Source organism: Echeneis naucrates, chromosome 13, assembly GCF_900963305.1.
Source record: "Echeneis naucrates chromosome 13, fEcheNa1.1, whole genome shotgun sequence".
Classification (NCBI taxonomy): Eukaryota; Metazoa; Chordata; class Actinopteri; order Carangiformes; family Echeneidae; genus Echeneis; species Echeneis naucrates.
This window is the reverse complement of record NC_042523.1, coordinates 7,294,963-7,309,435: the sequence shown is the minus strand read 5'-3', so window position 1 is coordinate 7,309,435 and position 14,473 is coordinate 7,294,963. Positions and strand designations below refer to the sequence as shown.

At 41.4% G+C, this 14,473-nt stretch overlaps 1 protein-coding gene across 1 annotated transcript; it reads left to right on the top strand.

Annotated features, from left to right (window-relative positions):
- The first annotated feature begins 260 nt into the window (after nucleotides 1-260).
- On the top strand, nucleotides 261-13,051 carry urb1 (URB1 ribosome biogenesis homolog). The gene is made up of 39 exons (XM_029517187.1): nucleotides 261-486; nucleotides 725-864; nucleotides 940-1,091; nucleotides 1,183-1,312; nucleotides 1,407-1,503; nucleotides 1,586-1,671; nucleotides 1,771-1,896; nucleotides 1,979-2,109; nucleotides 2,222-2,417; nucleotides 2,526-2,663; nucleotides 2,751-2,924; nucleotides 3,014-3,143; nucleotides 3,253-3,375; nucleotides 3,463-3,575; nucleotides 3,669-3,794; nucleotides 4,254-4,370; nucleotides 4,514-4,652; nucleotides 4,746-4,904; nucleotides 5,124-5,323; nucleotides 5,434-5,652; nucleotides 5,731-5,916; nucleotides 6,033-6,870; nucleotides 6,985-7,189; nucleotides 7,290-7,476; nucleotides 7,554-7,612; nucleotides 7,709-7,890; nucleotides 7,980-8,090; nucleotides 8,169-8,232; nucleotides 8,323-8,491; nucleotides 8,843-8,945; nucleotides 9,044-9,204; nucleotides 9,287-9,398; nucleotides 9,614-9,720; nucleotides 9,949-10,092; nucleotides 10,273-10,382; nucleotides 10,471-10,677; nucleotides 10,896-11,137; nucleotides 11,517-12,095; nucleotides 12,718-13,051. The coding sequence occupies exons 1-39, from the start codon at nucleotides 354-356 to the stop codon at nucleotides 12,900-12,902; spliced, it is 6,780 nt and encodes a 2,259-aa protein (XP_029373047.1). The 5' UTR covers nucleotides 261-353; the 3' UTR covers nucleotides 12,903-13,051.
- The last annotated feature ends 1,422 nt before the right edge of the window (nucleotides 13,052-14,473 follow it).

Here is a 14,473-nt window from a genome sequence, read left to right as displayed (position 1 = left end):
TATGTATGAATCAGGTTTACTGGGTATGAGACAGCAAACCTTTGAACATCATGAAATGTCAATGGGCTGAACCTCCAAGCTTTAACATTTTAATAAGGATTTTGGTTCTACTCAATATTCAATATATCTATATCTAAGATATATCTCCATCTTCATCGGTATGGAGAATGCGGAAGTAGATACAGAATACGGAACTGAAGTTTAGCGGTAAGAAAAGAAACATGTTTCCCACCGGACGACATTTTGTTTGGACAGCTTTCTGTTTACACTGCAACGTGGGTGATTGTGACAGAACTTTGATGGCTGGGGCGGCAAAGTAAAAGGTGTAAGTCGCTGATATTATATTTTTAAATATGAAAACGGGTAAAAAGCGAAGCGGTGATGGCCCGCAGGGAAAGGACGCTCCGGCCAAAAAAGAAAAAGCCCCGGAGTTCAACGGGACCGTTTTCAAAGCCCTGCTGAAGGAGCCCACCACAGCCATGAAGGGTGAGTCTGCAGGTGTAACCTCTGGCTGATACAGACATACAGCAGGCTTCATTTTAGTCCCACTGAAGGTGCAGTTGTGCAGTGTTTGAGCACAATCCAGCCTACACACACACACACACACACACACACTCCCTCCCTCTCTGAAGGTTAATACTCTCCTCTGCGTTGCTTTGATTGAACTAAATCCTGTGTCGTTGTTGTTGTTGTTGTTGTTTTTTTTCCCACTTTTGGCCTGCAGGACTGGAGACTTTCATATCGACCGCCAAAAACCTCCCTTGCCCTGGTCTGTATGACGTGGTGGAAGGGTATATAAAAATCTCCATGGAGTGCACAGAGATATTCAAGCTGCTGGAGGTAGAGCGACACGTCGAGACTGAGGTAAGGAGTGTTTCCTCAGTAGATGGGACTGGCCGGATCCCTGTGAAGGTCTAATTGAGTCCTGCTTGTGTCCAGATGATGCTGATCTTTGAGAGCCTGGAGATGATCCTCCTAAGGACGGCCAGTGACCTGACCCACTTCAACATGGTCGGCAACACGATTGTGAAAAAGGTTGTTTCCAGCTACATGAAACTTCTTCAGGGATCTTTCCATTCAGGAAACCACAGGTGTGTGCTGGCCATCGTGTCTGTCAATTTAAAGAATTTAAAAGTTGCCAGCTTCCACCGTGCCTAATGCTCTGTTAACCCACATGCACAGATTTGTTCGTCAGTGCCTCAGCCTCTTGTCTGCGTTGGTGTCTCAAGGTCCAGAAGCTGCACGAGAAGTCTTAGGTCACATTCACATCAATAAAGCGCTGTCTGGCCTGGCGAAGCGGAAGGATAAAAAGGTGTGACATAAAATTTCCCTTTTTCTGTTCTCAGCATGTATGGGAGTTGTTGGGTCCTGACTCCATGCTTACATTTATCCGTGTAAATTTCCAGGGAAAACCTGATGTCCGCATGGCTTTTATCCAGTTTGCGCTGTCTTTTTTGGTGTCTGGAGATAATGCCACAGTCGGGCAGATATTAGAGATTAAAGGTATTTATTCCTTATGAACTGGAATTTACACAACAAGCTGCTACCTGTGGTATGTTGATGACTTGGTAATTTTCTGTGTCAGAGCTCCTACCAGAGATACTAAGCACGGGTCTGAAGGAGGACAGACTGTCTCTAGTCAGTCTTATTTTGTCCACGCTGAAGACTAGAGTAAGTTTTCCGCTTCACACACACACACTTCATAATTTCAGTTTCAAACTGTATGTATTGATATGATAATTGCATTTGTTGCTGTTGGTCTTTCTGTAGGTAATACTAAACAAAGCCATAAGTAAAACACAGAAAGTGCGTTTTTTCACACCCTCTGTTTTGGCCAACATTGCCTCCCTGTACAAATGGAATGGGATTGTGGATGCAACCACTGATGATAATAGAGTAAGCTACTTACTTTGTGTTGTGGGTTTGCAATTTTTTCTTTTCAACTTGGTGGTCTAATTTTTTATTTATCTTTTGTAAGATGGAAGAGAACTCAGAGCATGCTGGGCTCTCTGTGATCCGGGAACTTGTTCAAAATTTCCTTCTTGAACTCTGCTGCTCCCGTAAGCATGGCATCAACTTTTATGATGCCAGCTTTGGCACACTTGCCAGGTAAATCACTGGGATGAAAATGTGCAAATTTAACCTGTACACTTCCAATCACCCTTCATGTGTTTTTTTTTTTTTTTTGTTTGTTTTTCCCCCCCCCCTCATTATTTTTTAGAGCTGGTAACATTGTCTTGCTTCAGTTCTTGGTGGGACTGAAACAGGCCACAGAGGATGAACTGGTGGCAGAGCTGGTGGCGAACATACTGACAGCCAGCCCTGATGTTCTGGCTAGGTACTTTAAGGAGACTCAGCATCTATACACCCCCCGCCTTAAAAGTGCTTGGCAGGACAACATCCGGTTACTGAAAAAGGTAATTATTTCTGGTGTATTTGCCTATCTGGAGACATCTGCGTTAGCTGATACCCTGTTTGTCTGTTCTTTAAACACAATAATGTTTCTGTTTGTATTTCTGTGTCAGATCTACCAGTCCCAACCAGAGCTGTCCACCATCTTTCACACCAGTGAGTCCATCCCACTTCCTCGTCTGCTCTCCATGATCATGGTGATCTCTCTCCCCCCTGTCTGTAACAAGGCTTTCTTTACACAGGGCCTTGGTGTAAGTGATCATAATATAAAACAAATTTCACTGAACAAATGAAAAAAAAAAGATGATATTTTCAAAACGTCTCCTCTTGTCTGACAGCTTTCCAACACAGCAGGGCAAGTCACAACTTTGTCCATGATGAATTTCATCTTGAAAAAAGCCAACAAGAACATAGAGTACCTTTTGGATGAGTCTGAGTGGCACAGCTCAGATGTATACACTGCTGACATGATGGGAGATTTGGTGCAGCAGTACAGGGAGACACTCAGCAAGGTAAGCTCAGGGAAGTCTTTATAAACCTAATGATAATAAAAATACAGCACACAACGACTGAAGTCCCTACTGTTTGTGCCCTTCCTCAGGTTTTGCCCGATATGACAAGCATAGTTGCAAAGTGGCAGTCACTTAGCAAGAAGGAGAAGACAGTTGAGGAGAAAAAGTCCAAAACAATAGGAGACACTGAACAGATGGACAGTAAAAATGAAGTGCCAGGTAAAAAAAAAATTTCCAGTACATTTAGACTGTGTATTGTGCCCGGCCTGTAAAAGTTGCAGAAAAAGGCAATGTCACTTGGCTGACTCGTTTATTTTCTGTTGAGCAGAAGGGGAGACAGCTGAAGTCATCATGCTCAAGGCTCTGATTCTTCAGGTCATTTGTCTTTACCAGAAAGTGGTGCCCCATCTGGTGAGCCAGTGCAAATTTGATTTCAGCAAGCTCTTAAAAGGTAAAACTGGAGCAGATATGACTTTTGGTAGTGGTGTTATGTTTCAGAGTGGATTTTAAAGTCGAATTACTGTCTTTACCTCGACAGGGATCGTGTCAGAGAAAGGAATGAGGGAGGAAGTCCCCCCAGTTTTACAACATCAGATACTGCAGTTGGCCTTAGAACTCCCTGCAAGCAAGTTCTCCTGGTTCCGCATACAGGTGAAGAAGCTTCACAGTCAGTTTACTGTCATTTTCAGCAATAGTTGTTTTGTAATCGGCAATTACAGTGGCCTATATTACTTTTATTCCCAGGATGTTTCAGATACTGAAGCTTCATCTGGAGAGAAGTCAGTACTTTACCTGCTTCTTAAGATGTTTGTCAGCAGCTGCAGCAGCAGCAGCCACCTGAAAATCTCCACACGGATGCTAGTACTGAAGGTCGGGATTATTTCTTCTTTTGCCCAATGCATTTGCCTCAAACATGCACTATTGGTTGGAAATATATATTTAATTATTTGTTATAAGTTCAAATTGAACATTGTTTACCACTAATGAGCAGTGGAACTTTTCCCATATGTTCGAAAGACACTAAATTAATCAAACAAAATCAATTTTAAATATATTAGCACAAGTTCAAGTATTGTCTATCTGAGGGTACAACATTTCTAGAAGATGCGTTGATTCAGTCCCTACAGCTAAGAGAAGTAGTTTATCCTTGAGCATAATATAAGTAAAACTGCTATTTCATGATGTTGAAGAGTTGAGAGCAGCTCAGGAATTGGTTCCTTATAATTTAACTGCAAGAGTTTCACAGGAACCTTTTTCTAGCAGTTGCTGTAGGAGCTTGCGGAAAAACTGTTGTCTGACTGCTGTTGTTGTTTCCTGCTTTGCATTCAGGTGCTTAAGGACAGTGGGGTGTTTGAGTACACCTCAAATGAACTTGAGCTTTGGCTTGACCAGCTGGCCAAAGTGGAGCCGAATGAACAAGAAACTGTCATCCAGTTCTTGGAGAAGGTTAGGCCGTTTGCACATCATAGAAGTTTAAGTCTCACATGTCTACCTGTTACTGTTGGTTTGGAAAAAAATGAGAAATTTGTAATCAAAGCATGACAGCTAGATGTGATTGTAAACCTGGTATTTTCTCCTTTTTTTCCCAGGTGTTGGTCAAACTTGTGTGCAACTCCTACTCATACACAGATAAGGTTGCCAGCCTGGTCCAGGAGGCAGCTTATCTGCACGTGAGCTTGAGCAGCCAGGAGGCCGATGCTGCTAGTATCCCCGTCTCTCACATAGACGGTGAACATTTCATGGCTAAAATCTGACCATTTGCTTTTTCTTCATTAGGAAATCAGTGAACGTTGGTTTTTACATTCTGGCCATCTGTTCCAGATGTCTTAGACATGCTGGATGTCATTATGGAGGGTAACGACGGTGAGATGGAGGAGTTTGGTCCATCTATTAGTGAAGACCTCATTATCCAAACCTTCCCCTTCAGTGTGGTGGTACCTGCTGCCCTAGAGGCCCGAAACAAACTGCCAGCAGACAAAGGTAAAGCACATCTGCCTTAGTTTGGATGAACATAAAACATGTTTAGAGACAGACAGAGCATAAATTTTCTTTTGCAACTTGATAATTTGTAACGTGCTGTATCACAAGTTCAGCTTTTCATCCATATGCTTTTCAAGTAGTTTTCTCTGTTTTGATAAGCATTTTTGAAATTAATTGTTTCATATTTTTTTGATAGCAGTGTTTCTCTTCTTCCCTCAGGAGTTGTATATGAGTACTTATCAGCTGTGCTCTGTGATGTGCTGCACTGTCAGAGAGAGCCGCTCCCCCTCTGTCTGGCTCTGCTGCAGTATGATAAAGAACTGGTATCCTCTGAACTCTCTCCCTCTCCTCATCCTGCCGTCATACGCCTTCATCAGTATTACTCCAGATGGCTACCACAGCAGTGCCAGGAGGAACTGGTCAGTGCCACCCACAGAGTGTGAATGGATGATGTTATAATTTCTTCGTGGTGGAAATTACAAATGTCTCCTTTCTTTTTTTTTTTTTTTTTTTTTTTTTTTTTTTGCAGTTCAAGTCCTCGGAATGCCTTCCAAACGGGCTACTACCTCCCTTTTCATACACTGCTCTGATGAAAGCTGCTTATATCCAAGGACCAGGTGCTTTCCTTGAGGACACATTCAAGAAGAATGTGGGAGAAACTCTAGCTGTCATGTTGATGGCTGAGTTTCCAGTAGCTGTTAAACAACTCTTACTCTACATCAAATCAACTGTGGAAGACTTTGGCAAGGTAAGAGTTCAAGACAAACTCAGCATCTATCAAATGCCCAGGTTAAAAATACAGATAACACATCTTTCTTCTGTACAGCTTTCCAAAGACACAGGAGCTTCCCTTTTGAAGGCGTTACTTGGACAACTCTGTGATTTGGTGACAAAACTACAAGGTTTTCAGGAGACCGAGAGCCCTGAGACAGCAGCAGAGAGCTCCCAAGAAGGAGCAGAACTCTTCCTGGAACTCGACCAGTTATCCACAATCAAAGCTGATAAAGAGCAGGTCAGAGAGAGAGATCAGCATTCACAGTGACTGACAATATCAAGTTTATTCTATTCTGTTATTCAACATCCTGTTTTTTGATTGAGTGTATCTGACATGGCTCGCTCTCTGTTTAGATCCTGGTGTCGACTCTTGGCTCCATCTTCAAGCATCCCTGTTTGGAGCAGTGGTTTCTGGCTCTGGAGCTGTCAGCTTTGCCTCCTCATACTCTGAACCCTGTCAGATTAAAGCACATGTGTGCTCAGCTGACAGATAACATTCTGGCCTTGCTGAAAATCAGTGCCCCCATTCTTCAGGATTTGAATCACCTAAATCTTCTTTCCAATTACATGGGAGCTCTAGAAAGAGCTGTCCTCAAGGAATTAATAGAGAAGGGTTCCCTGGCTCCAAAGAAACAATCCAGACCGTTCCAGGCCCTCCTGTTTCTGCACAGCTACATGGACCCCTTTAATCTGAGGGAGGTGGTTTCCAAGTTGTTGCTCCTCCCCCAGGAGAGTCTCATCTCTCCCAGCAGTGACGGCACACGTGCTAAGCTTAGTGTCTATGGCCTTGCAGCACTGCAGATCCTTACAGAAAGTATATCCAGTCCTTCCCAGGAGATCAACACCTTCCTGACGTGGGCGCACTTTCATGGCCTGGGCACACTGCTGCTGTCCTGCTCCAGCCCTGCACTGGAGGCGTTCCTGCTCCAAGTTCTGTCTAGTGAGCCAGGCACTGCCAAACTCATCCACACAGACGTGCTACTGCATTGTATCCAGAAGCCTCTCTCAGACTCTCTGGCTCTCAGCTCCCTGCTGCTGCAGAACTCCCCCACCCATCGCCTTTGCTTTGAGACCTGGTGTCTAGAGCCAGCAAACATGAAGAAGTTCTCAGACCAAAGAGAGAGCTTTCTTCCGCTGATACACAGCTACTTACAGGTGGCAAGTAGAGAGGACCCAGCCAAGCCCAAAGACGGTTTGTACTGAAATAAGCTTTTTATTGTGCAGAAGAATATAGCAGCAGGATTTAGCACTCTTTTTTCCCACCATTGTCTGTTCAATGAAAATATGACAAATTGCTTTTTTGTAGTGCAAAAAGAAGTTTTAAAAGCTCTGAAGCAGACTCTACTCGCCAAAATGTCCCAGTGTGTGATGGGAGAACTGACAGAAGCCACTGGAGCCCAGCTTGCTGAAACTATAGCCATTCTGATCAAACTCTCTGCAAACATCAAGGACATCAGGGATTTGATCAACAATCTGCCACATGCTCTTGAAAAAGCAGACAGTTTTGAAAGGTAATAATGACCTCTTAACTAAGAATAAACTATCAGTTCCATGTTATGGCATAAATAAGATGTAACTGACATGGCATGGCATAAATATTTTCTCTTCCAGGTGGCAGCTAGTAGAAGTTGTTACTGAGAAATTGGCTGATTTCCCAGAGGAGCAGGAAACCTGGAGGAAGTCTGTCACTTCTGCCGCCCTCAAGTGTCTCATCACCTCTTTCAGTCACTCTAAAGATCAGACATCTCTCCTATTGAAGCAGGAGCACAGCATCCTGGAAAGACTGGAGAGACTTCTGGTAGGTTTACTTACCTCAAATATACATCGATTTCTAGCTTTATTTCTTGCATTTCATACTTTATCCTCTTCACACAGACATCAGCTGAAGACATAACTGCATCTGAATGGAACTGCTTTGTCAAGAATGGACTGAAGTGGGATATGTTTTTAATTTCACAATATTTAATCAGCATGGCCACATCAGATTTAGTTTTTTAAATGAATTACCTAAAAATGTTCTTCCTCTCCAGATATCGGTACAGAAATCACCACTTTCTGAACACTTTGACCGTCCTGTTGAACCTAATGTATGGCAGCGGTGAAGTACAGAAGGACCTGATACCTTTATCCACCCTTCACATGATGACCAGCAGCCATTCTTTGTTCCTGCCCACCATTCTAGAAGAAGAGCCTGGCAGATATCAGAGTAAAGGTACTGTAGAGAGAAAACGACAGGCATCAACCCAAAGAGCAATTCCTGAATCACTGACTGCAACTACATTCATTTTGTTGTCATTTTAGAAGCATTGGTGTCCCTTCTTCTTTGTTTGGTGAAGAAATGCCCTTCAGTCTGTAACACCAGTCACTTTGTTGTACTTTTGGGAGCATATGGAGCGACACTGAGTACTTTAGGTACATGAAGGCTAAGCACTTTCAAAGTTTGCGCTGTTCTTGTTGTTTCCTCTTTTTACATCTTGTTTTGATTTTCAGATCAGAAGCTGTTACTGCTTCTCCAGGAATATGAAAGAAACCATGTCAGTCTTTTGAAATTTCAGTAAGTTTTCTTTTTTGTGTATTTCATATTATATATCTAATGAATGCGGTAATTTGTAGCAAACACACCGGCCTTATTTTCTAACTGCAGAGCCTTCTTGTGGGGCCCAGCTGCTTTGGAGCACCACAAGACTCGGAAAAGCCTGGGAGCTTCTCTGTGGAAGCAGACGAGCTCCGATGAGTTGTTGGCCCTGCTGAAAACTAACAGAATGCTCCAAACTATTGCACATTTTCCCCAGAGGCGCAAAATCATCCTTGAGGTTGATATTTTAAGTCACATTTCCTTTCCAGAACTAGTCTTGTATAAGAAATTACTGCCATGGGTCACGAATGACAAATATGTCTTCTCAAAAACATTTTGTGTTTTATAATATAGATCTATGAATTTTTTTTTTAAATAGTTCAAAATTGCCTCATTCACCAAATTTTTCAAAAGTTTAATTTCTTTGAGCAATAGAAATTAAATTTGACTCACCTTCACTGCCCTGGTGTGGTTGATAGAAATCTCACAGTCGAGAGATAATTAAACTTCACGTATCTGTATGGATAATGTCAAGTACCAAAATTTATGGTGTATTATATCTATTTTTCTTTTTTTTTATTTTGTATAGGAAGGCAAGGAGCTGCTGTACAGCAATGATACAGCAAAGGACAATGAAGATTTGTATGATCCCTGTTTTCTTATGCCCCTCTTCAGTGCCATACTGCGGCCTGGTGAGCATGTTTCACTGCTGTTGTCATCACTCCTAATGATCAGTTTGGGTCCTGAAATTTTATATAATTAATTGTATTCTTCCTCCTTTATGTGACAGAGTGTGTCATTGACTGCCTCAAATTTGTATCAAGCCATGCTCTCAGTTTAACTATAATGGCTCTGAGTAGCTATGACTCAAAGATGAGAGCGGCTGCGTACCACGTGCTGAGCTGCTTCTACCAACATCTGGAGGGCGCTCGGTTTAGGGAGAAGAGACAGGTAAAGTGAAAGAGCGCTAGTGTGTGAGTATTTAAAAGAAATCATCTTCCAAAACACTGATGGGCTTGTTTTGGTCAAACAGCTGCTGTACTTGATGGACACAGTGAAGAATGGAGTCCGACAGCAGAATCAAAGGCTTCCGTTTGTCCTGACCACTTACATCACTAAAGCGGCTCAGCAGATGCTAAAACCTGGTATATAAACCTTGCAAGTCTCATTTGACCCCTAAAATATTTACTTAAAGATATAGATCTTGTATTAGACTGAACTAACAGTGAGGTAAATGTCAGAATTTCAATGTGTTTATGTGCTTTGTTTCATTTCGGTAAACAATATACTACCCGCTGCAATAGCTGATTTTGCCTCAGGGTAATCATGTTCTTCTTCCTTGTTTTCCTGATTCTCTCAGAGGACCACATGTACAAGGTTTTAAACAGGTTCCTGCTGTCACATCAGAGTTTGGACTTCAGAAGAGTCCCAGAATTTTTCAAGCTTTTCTATGGCTTTGACTTGGAGGTAAAGTATAACAGGAAACAGCTGAAACCATATTACTCTGCAAGTCATTAATCACGATTGGTGAATTTTACCCTGAATACTGTCCAGATAAACTTAGTGTGTCAACAACTTTCAGCCTTCATCTGTTTTTGCTTTGGTCAATGTTTTTATCTTAGACTGATGTTATCTGTATTTGTGAAAGGGTTTTCACTGTGGGAGGATTACTCACTTTTTTTTTTTTTTTTGCAGCACAAGATTGAGCGTGAGTGGATCCTGAGCGTGTTGGAGGAAGGGATAAGTGATGGGCACTGCTACGAATTGTGTGACCAACAAGGCATCTTTCAGAGCCTTTTGGGCTTCAGCAGCAGCCCCCTGTGTGATGAACATTCCCAGGTACACACTTTGTGAATCATGATGTTTACTTTAAGTCAAGACAGATGAGAAAGTCTCATACTCAGAAGAAAGGGAGCATTAAACTCAGATTTATGAAGACAGGCTAGAGTTATGGTTATCCATGTTATGTCTGATCTGACTTTATTTTGGCTGGCTTTGCATTTGTATTCTCTGCACCAGGCACAAATTATGAGGTTGTTGTGCCAGGCTGCCCGTGTGACCAAGGCAGCTTATAACCTCATCAAAAACTGTGGCATCTTAACTTGGATGATACAGATGGTTGAAAAAAGGTAAGCTTAGTCTCTCATTATAATTCATAATGTCTTCAGTCTGTTGGACTTTTCTTTTTTATTAGTCTTTGCTTCTTATCCTCTGTAGGAATCATGACCATCAGCTGCTAACTGCCATCATAGATCTGCTTCATTTGCTTTGGTTTACGAACCTCGGGCAGAAGGAGAAGCGGGTGGATGGAGCTGAAATGGCTTCAACCACAGAGGAGAAACCTCAGAGCTCAGTGAAGTGTCTCCCTCTTCCACTCATCAGTGAATTCATGTGTGTGGCATCAACCATGAGCAAAAATCTCAGGTAAAGTAGCATAACTGTCAGATAAGTTCAGTCGTGGACAATCATAGTGAAAATGTACTTTAACTTAACTGTACTTAACTTTTCAAGTTACTCGTCACTCAAAATGCAATATCAGTAGTTGCAGAGAGAAGTTGAGATGTCAGCCGGCATCGAACATAATAAATACTAGCTGTGTTTTAGTCGCCAATGCCAGTGTTTGTTTGACCTTCTCCTGTCAGGCTGGGTTTGAAGGCTGCTCAGCTCAGCCTGTTCCTGCAGACTTTTTGCTCCATCCTCAAGCATCGCGGAACAGCTCTCAATGTAAATAAACAGGCTGAGTGGCTCACGCTCCTCCCACAGCCTCTGTCCTGCACTGAAGTCCTCGCTCTGCTCCTCTGTTGGGCCTCGCTGTCCTGCAACAAAGCACTGTGTACCCAAATACAAGTCCTTTCTGAAAAGTGCAAAATTAAGGAATTGCTGGGTGAGTGAGCCCATCTTGAAATTCTGCCATACTCAGAAGCTTAAAGGTGATAATGGCGAAACAGACTGAAATTACTTGCCGAAAACTGTGATTAATATTCAACATTAGCTTTAAAAGCTAACAATGAAGTCATTTCTGCTTTTGTGAAAGTATAAAAGCCATATCAAAGTGGCATCAGCACTGATTAGTAACTGCTCCACCATTGCTATTCTTTTGCCAACCAAATGCAAGGCTTCAGAAATATCACAGTGTTTGCATGTAATGTCATACTTCTTTCATTACAAACTAGATTATTTAGAGCTTTTTATGTTTCACAGTATCTAGATTGTACATGTATTTTGAATGGCCTAAACACAATTTTGTTCATCTTCCTCCTTAGGGACAGGGAAAGATAAGATGCGAAGTAAAAGCTCCTTTTCTAAGGCCTGTATCCAAAAAGAGAACCTGGCAGATGACACTGAATCTGAGAAACAAGGAGAGAGTCCCCTGGAAGCCTGTAAATATTACCTCGGCAGTATTTTTGTTCACTGGGAGCCTGTGTTTCCGTTCTCTCAACCCCAGCAGGTTCAGCCAAAAGACAACCCAGCTCCCAGTCGGTTGGCTAGTGATACTGCGCATCTGCTCATCAAATGGTCCCTGAGGTGCATGGTGGAGGACTCATATGATGAAAACAGAACAAAGGAGTTCTTACATTGGGTTGAAAAAGCTGTGATAAAACACAGGGAAATTGTGGATGTTGTGTTGACGGATCCTGGCTTGAAAGCTGACCTCCTTCGACTCTACCACCAGGCCTTTGAATCTAAATGTCAACCCAATGTTTCAGGAAGAGCTGAAACCCTCCAGCGATTTACTAACATTATGATACACCTACTGGAGACCCAAGGCCCCCCTCCAGAAGGCCATCAGGCAGTCATCTCTGCCTGCAGGCCAGAGACAGCTTCTGGTCACTTAGTATGCGGTAAGAGCTTGCCATCTTCTTCAGACTTACTTACACATCCATGGCAATTAGTCATACCACCAGTGCATACCACTAAAATATCTCTGCTGTATTAACATATGGGCCTGACAGAGATCTTTAGAACTCTGAACATGATAGGTTATATTTAGCTGGGCTGTGCAAAATCTATACATTTCAAAATAAGACTTGTGAAGTTTTTGAATGAATTTGTCCAATGACTATTATTTTTCCATTTTTTTCCAGTTCAGCAGTGGACAATGTAATTGGATTGGACTTATGTTCTACAAATTTTATTTCATTAACAGTGTAATCAGTAGATTTTTACTCAGTCCGATTACCATCCATTTAATCATAAAGCCATCACATTTGCAATCTTAATATTCACAAAGCCACTAAAGGTGCAAATCAAGAAGACACATCAAACATCGCCAGCTAACTACTTAAGATCTGAATAGTTCCTCCACCACCTCATGATGATGATAAAGAGATTTTTTTTAATGGTCTTAGATTTTCAAACCTATTTGCTACATTCATTGTCTGGAAAATAATCTGGTGTGCCGCTCAGCAAAAATGCTTACTAGTAACATAAAGAAATTATGCCTTTGTTTTCTCTTCTTTGCAGAGGAAGGACTTTATCTTTTGTCCTTGTACATCCATGAGTTGTGGAGTGGAGCCACATCTACAGAGCTGTTCATGTCTCATGTCAACTTGGTGACCAGAACCAAATGTAAAAGACAGAAAACATCCAAATCACCGCCAACACCCATCGGAGTCATCTGTAATGACATTATCACCTTGAGGAGTTAAATAAGACGTTCCTATTCAGCTGTCTTCTCTATAAATAGAACTAATGAAAACAAAGCTTGTATTGTTTGATAATTTTCTGACTTGTTTTTTTTTATATATATACTGAAGTTTCGCTATTTTATAAGACTCTCTGTTATAAAGTGTTGATTGCCAAATCTGTCTGTCTGCCTTTTTCTTGCTTTAATTAATTTTAAAAAACGTCTCAAATTGTATGTGACAACTTTCGGTTTTAAAACACTAAAGATGAAGCACAATAATGTTGCTCTTGTGCTTTAAACCTCTACAATTCACATGTACACATACAGCTGGTTAATGCACAGCATATGATACTTGGTAAATGCTTTTTTATAATGGTTAATTATTAATATATTATATAATATATTAATATAATTCACATGAAATATGTAAAATCATTGGCTTTTTTTTTTTTTACACACTGCCACTAAAGCACTAATTGCAAATGTTTCCATTTCCCTGGTGTCATCTTCACGGCTGTGTTTAAATCATTTAGATTTTTATTTTTCAACACCCACATTTATGAATGTTTTCTTAATTTCCATAAAAAGTGTTGTTACTCAGGTCCAGCCTCAGGTCAAGCAGCTGATATTCTTTTTCTTCCTTTGATTTTGAATCTGCGACTCCTGCAATGACAGTAGAAGGAAAGGCTTAACATTAGTGTGGAGGGAAGATAGTGGGGAATTGAAGGTAAGGCTTCCTTCCCATTTACCTTGGTAAGCTTCCACTGCTGGACATTAGATTCAAAGTGAGAAAGAGGAATCCCACAAAGGCAACCAGGACTATCCAAAATATTATAACAATTGAGTCTGAAAGGCACATGGGAAACTGCTATTACAATCATGCAGCCCAAGAAGAATAATGCTAAAATATATAAAGTACCAAGACTTACATTTATTGTATTTCAGCTTGCTCTCATCCACAATCACAGGATCAAGATAATCATAATAGTATTCCCACTCATAGGGAACAGTGCTGGTAAAGTTCTCCATTACAGCCGTCCTCTGAAAATCCTTCCACTGCCCTCCCACATGTATGTCTATCTGCTCTGCTCCAGCTGCTCCTCCCTAGTGTCATTTGCCCCAACTATAATACCGTGTGTGGGTTTGGCCTGGAAACAAAGTGAGGCGGGCAACATGAGCAATGAAAAGGTCTTCTGTCTTTTTATGCTTCATCTCATTTTAGGGGCATTATTACAATTAGTATTTGTTTGGTTTTTTAATCCAAGATTTGATGGATGGAGTTTTCAAATGTTATGATACTGCTCACTCTGATACACATGAGGTCGTCTGTGTATTCATCACAAAGTTAAACATCTTCAGGCTTCAATATTTCTGGTCTGAGAGTGAAGATCAAAGTCTTGAAAACAGCAACCATTAGTACAGTTCACAATAAATCATATGTTGATTTATATATGTGACCTTTGTTATCTTGTTACAATCAGCTGTGGATGGCAAAGACATGTTCTGGATTTTGAGCATTACCTCAATAACTGGACTTGACATGGGTATTCCCCATCTGGATGCTCAACATCTGTGGCTCAAGTGTGTTTGCTT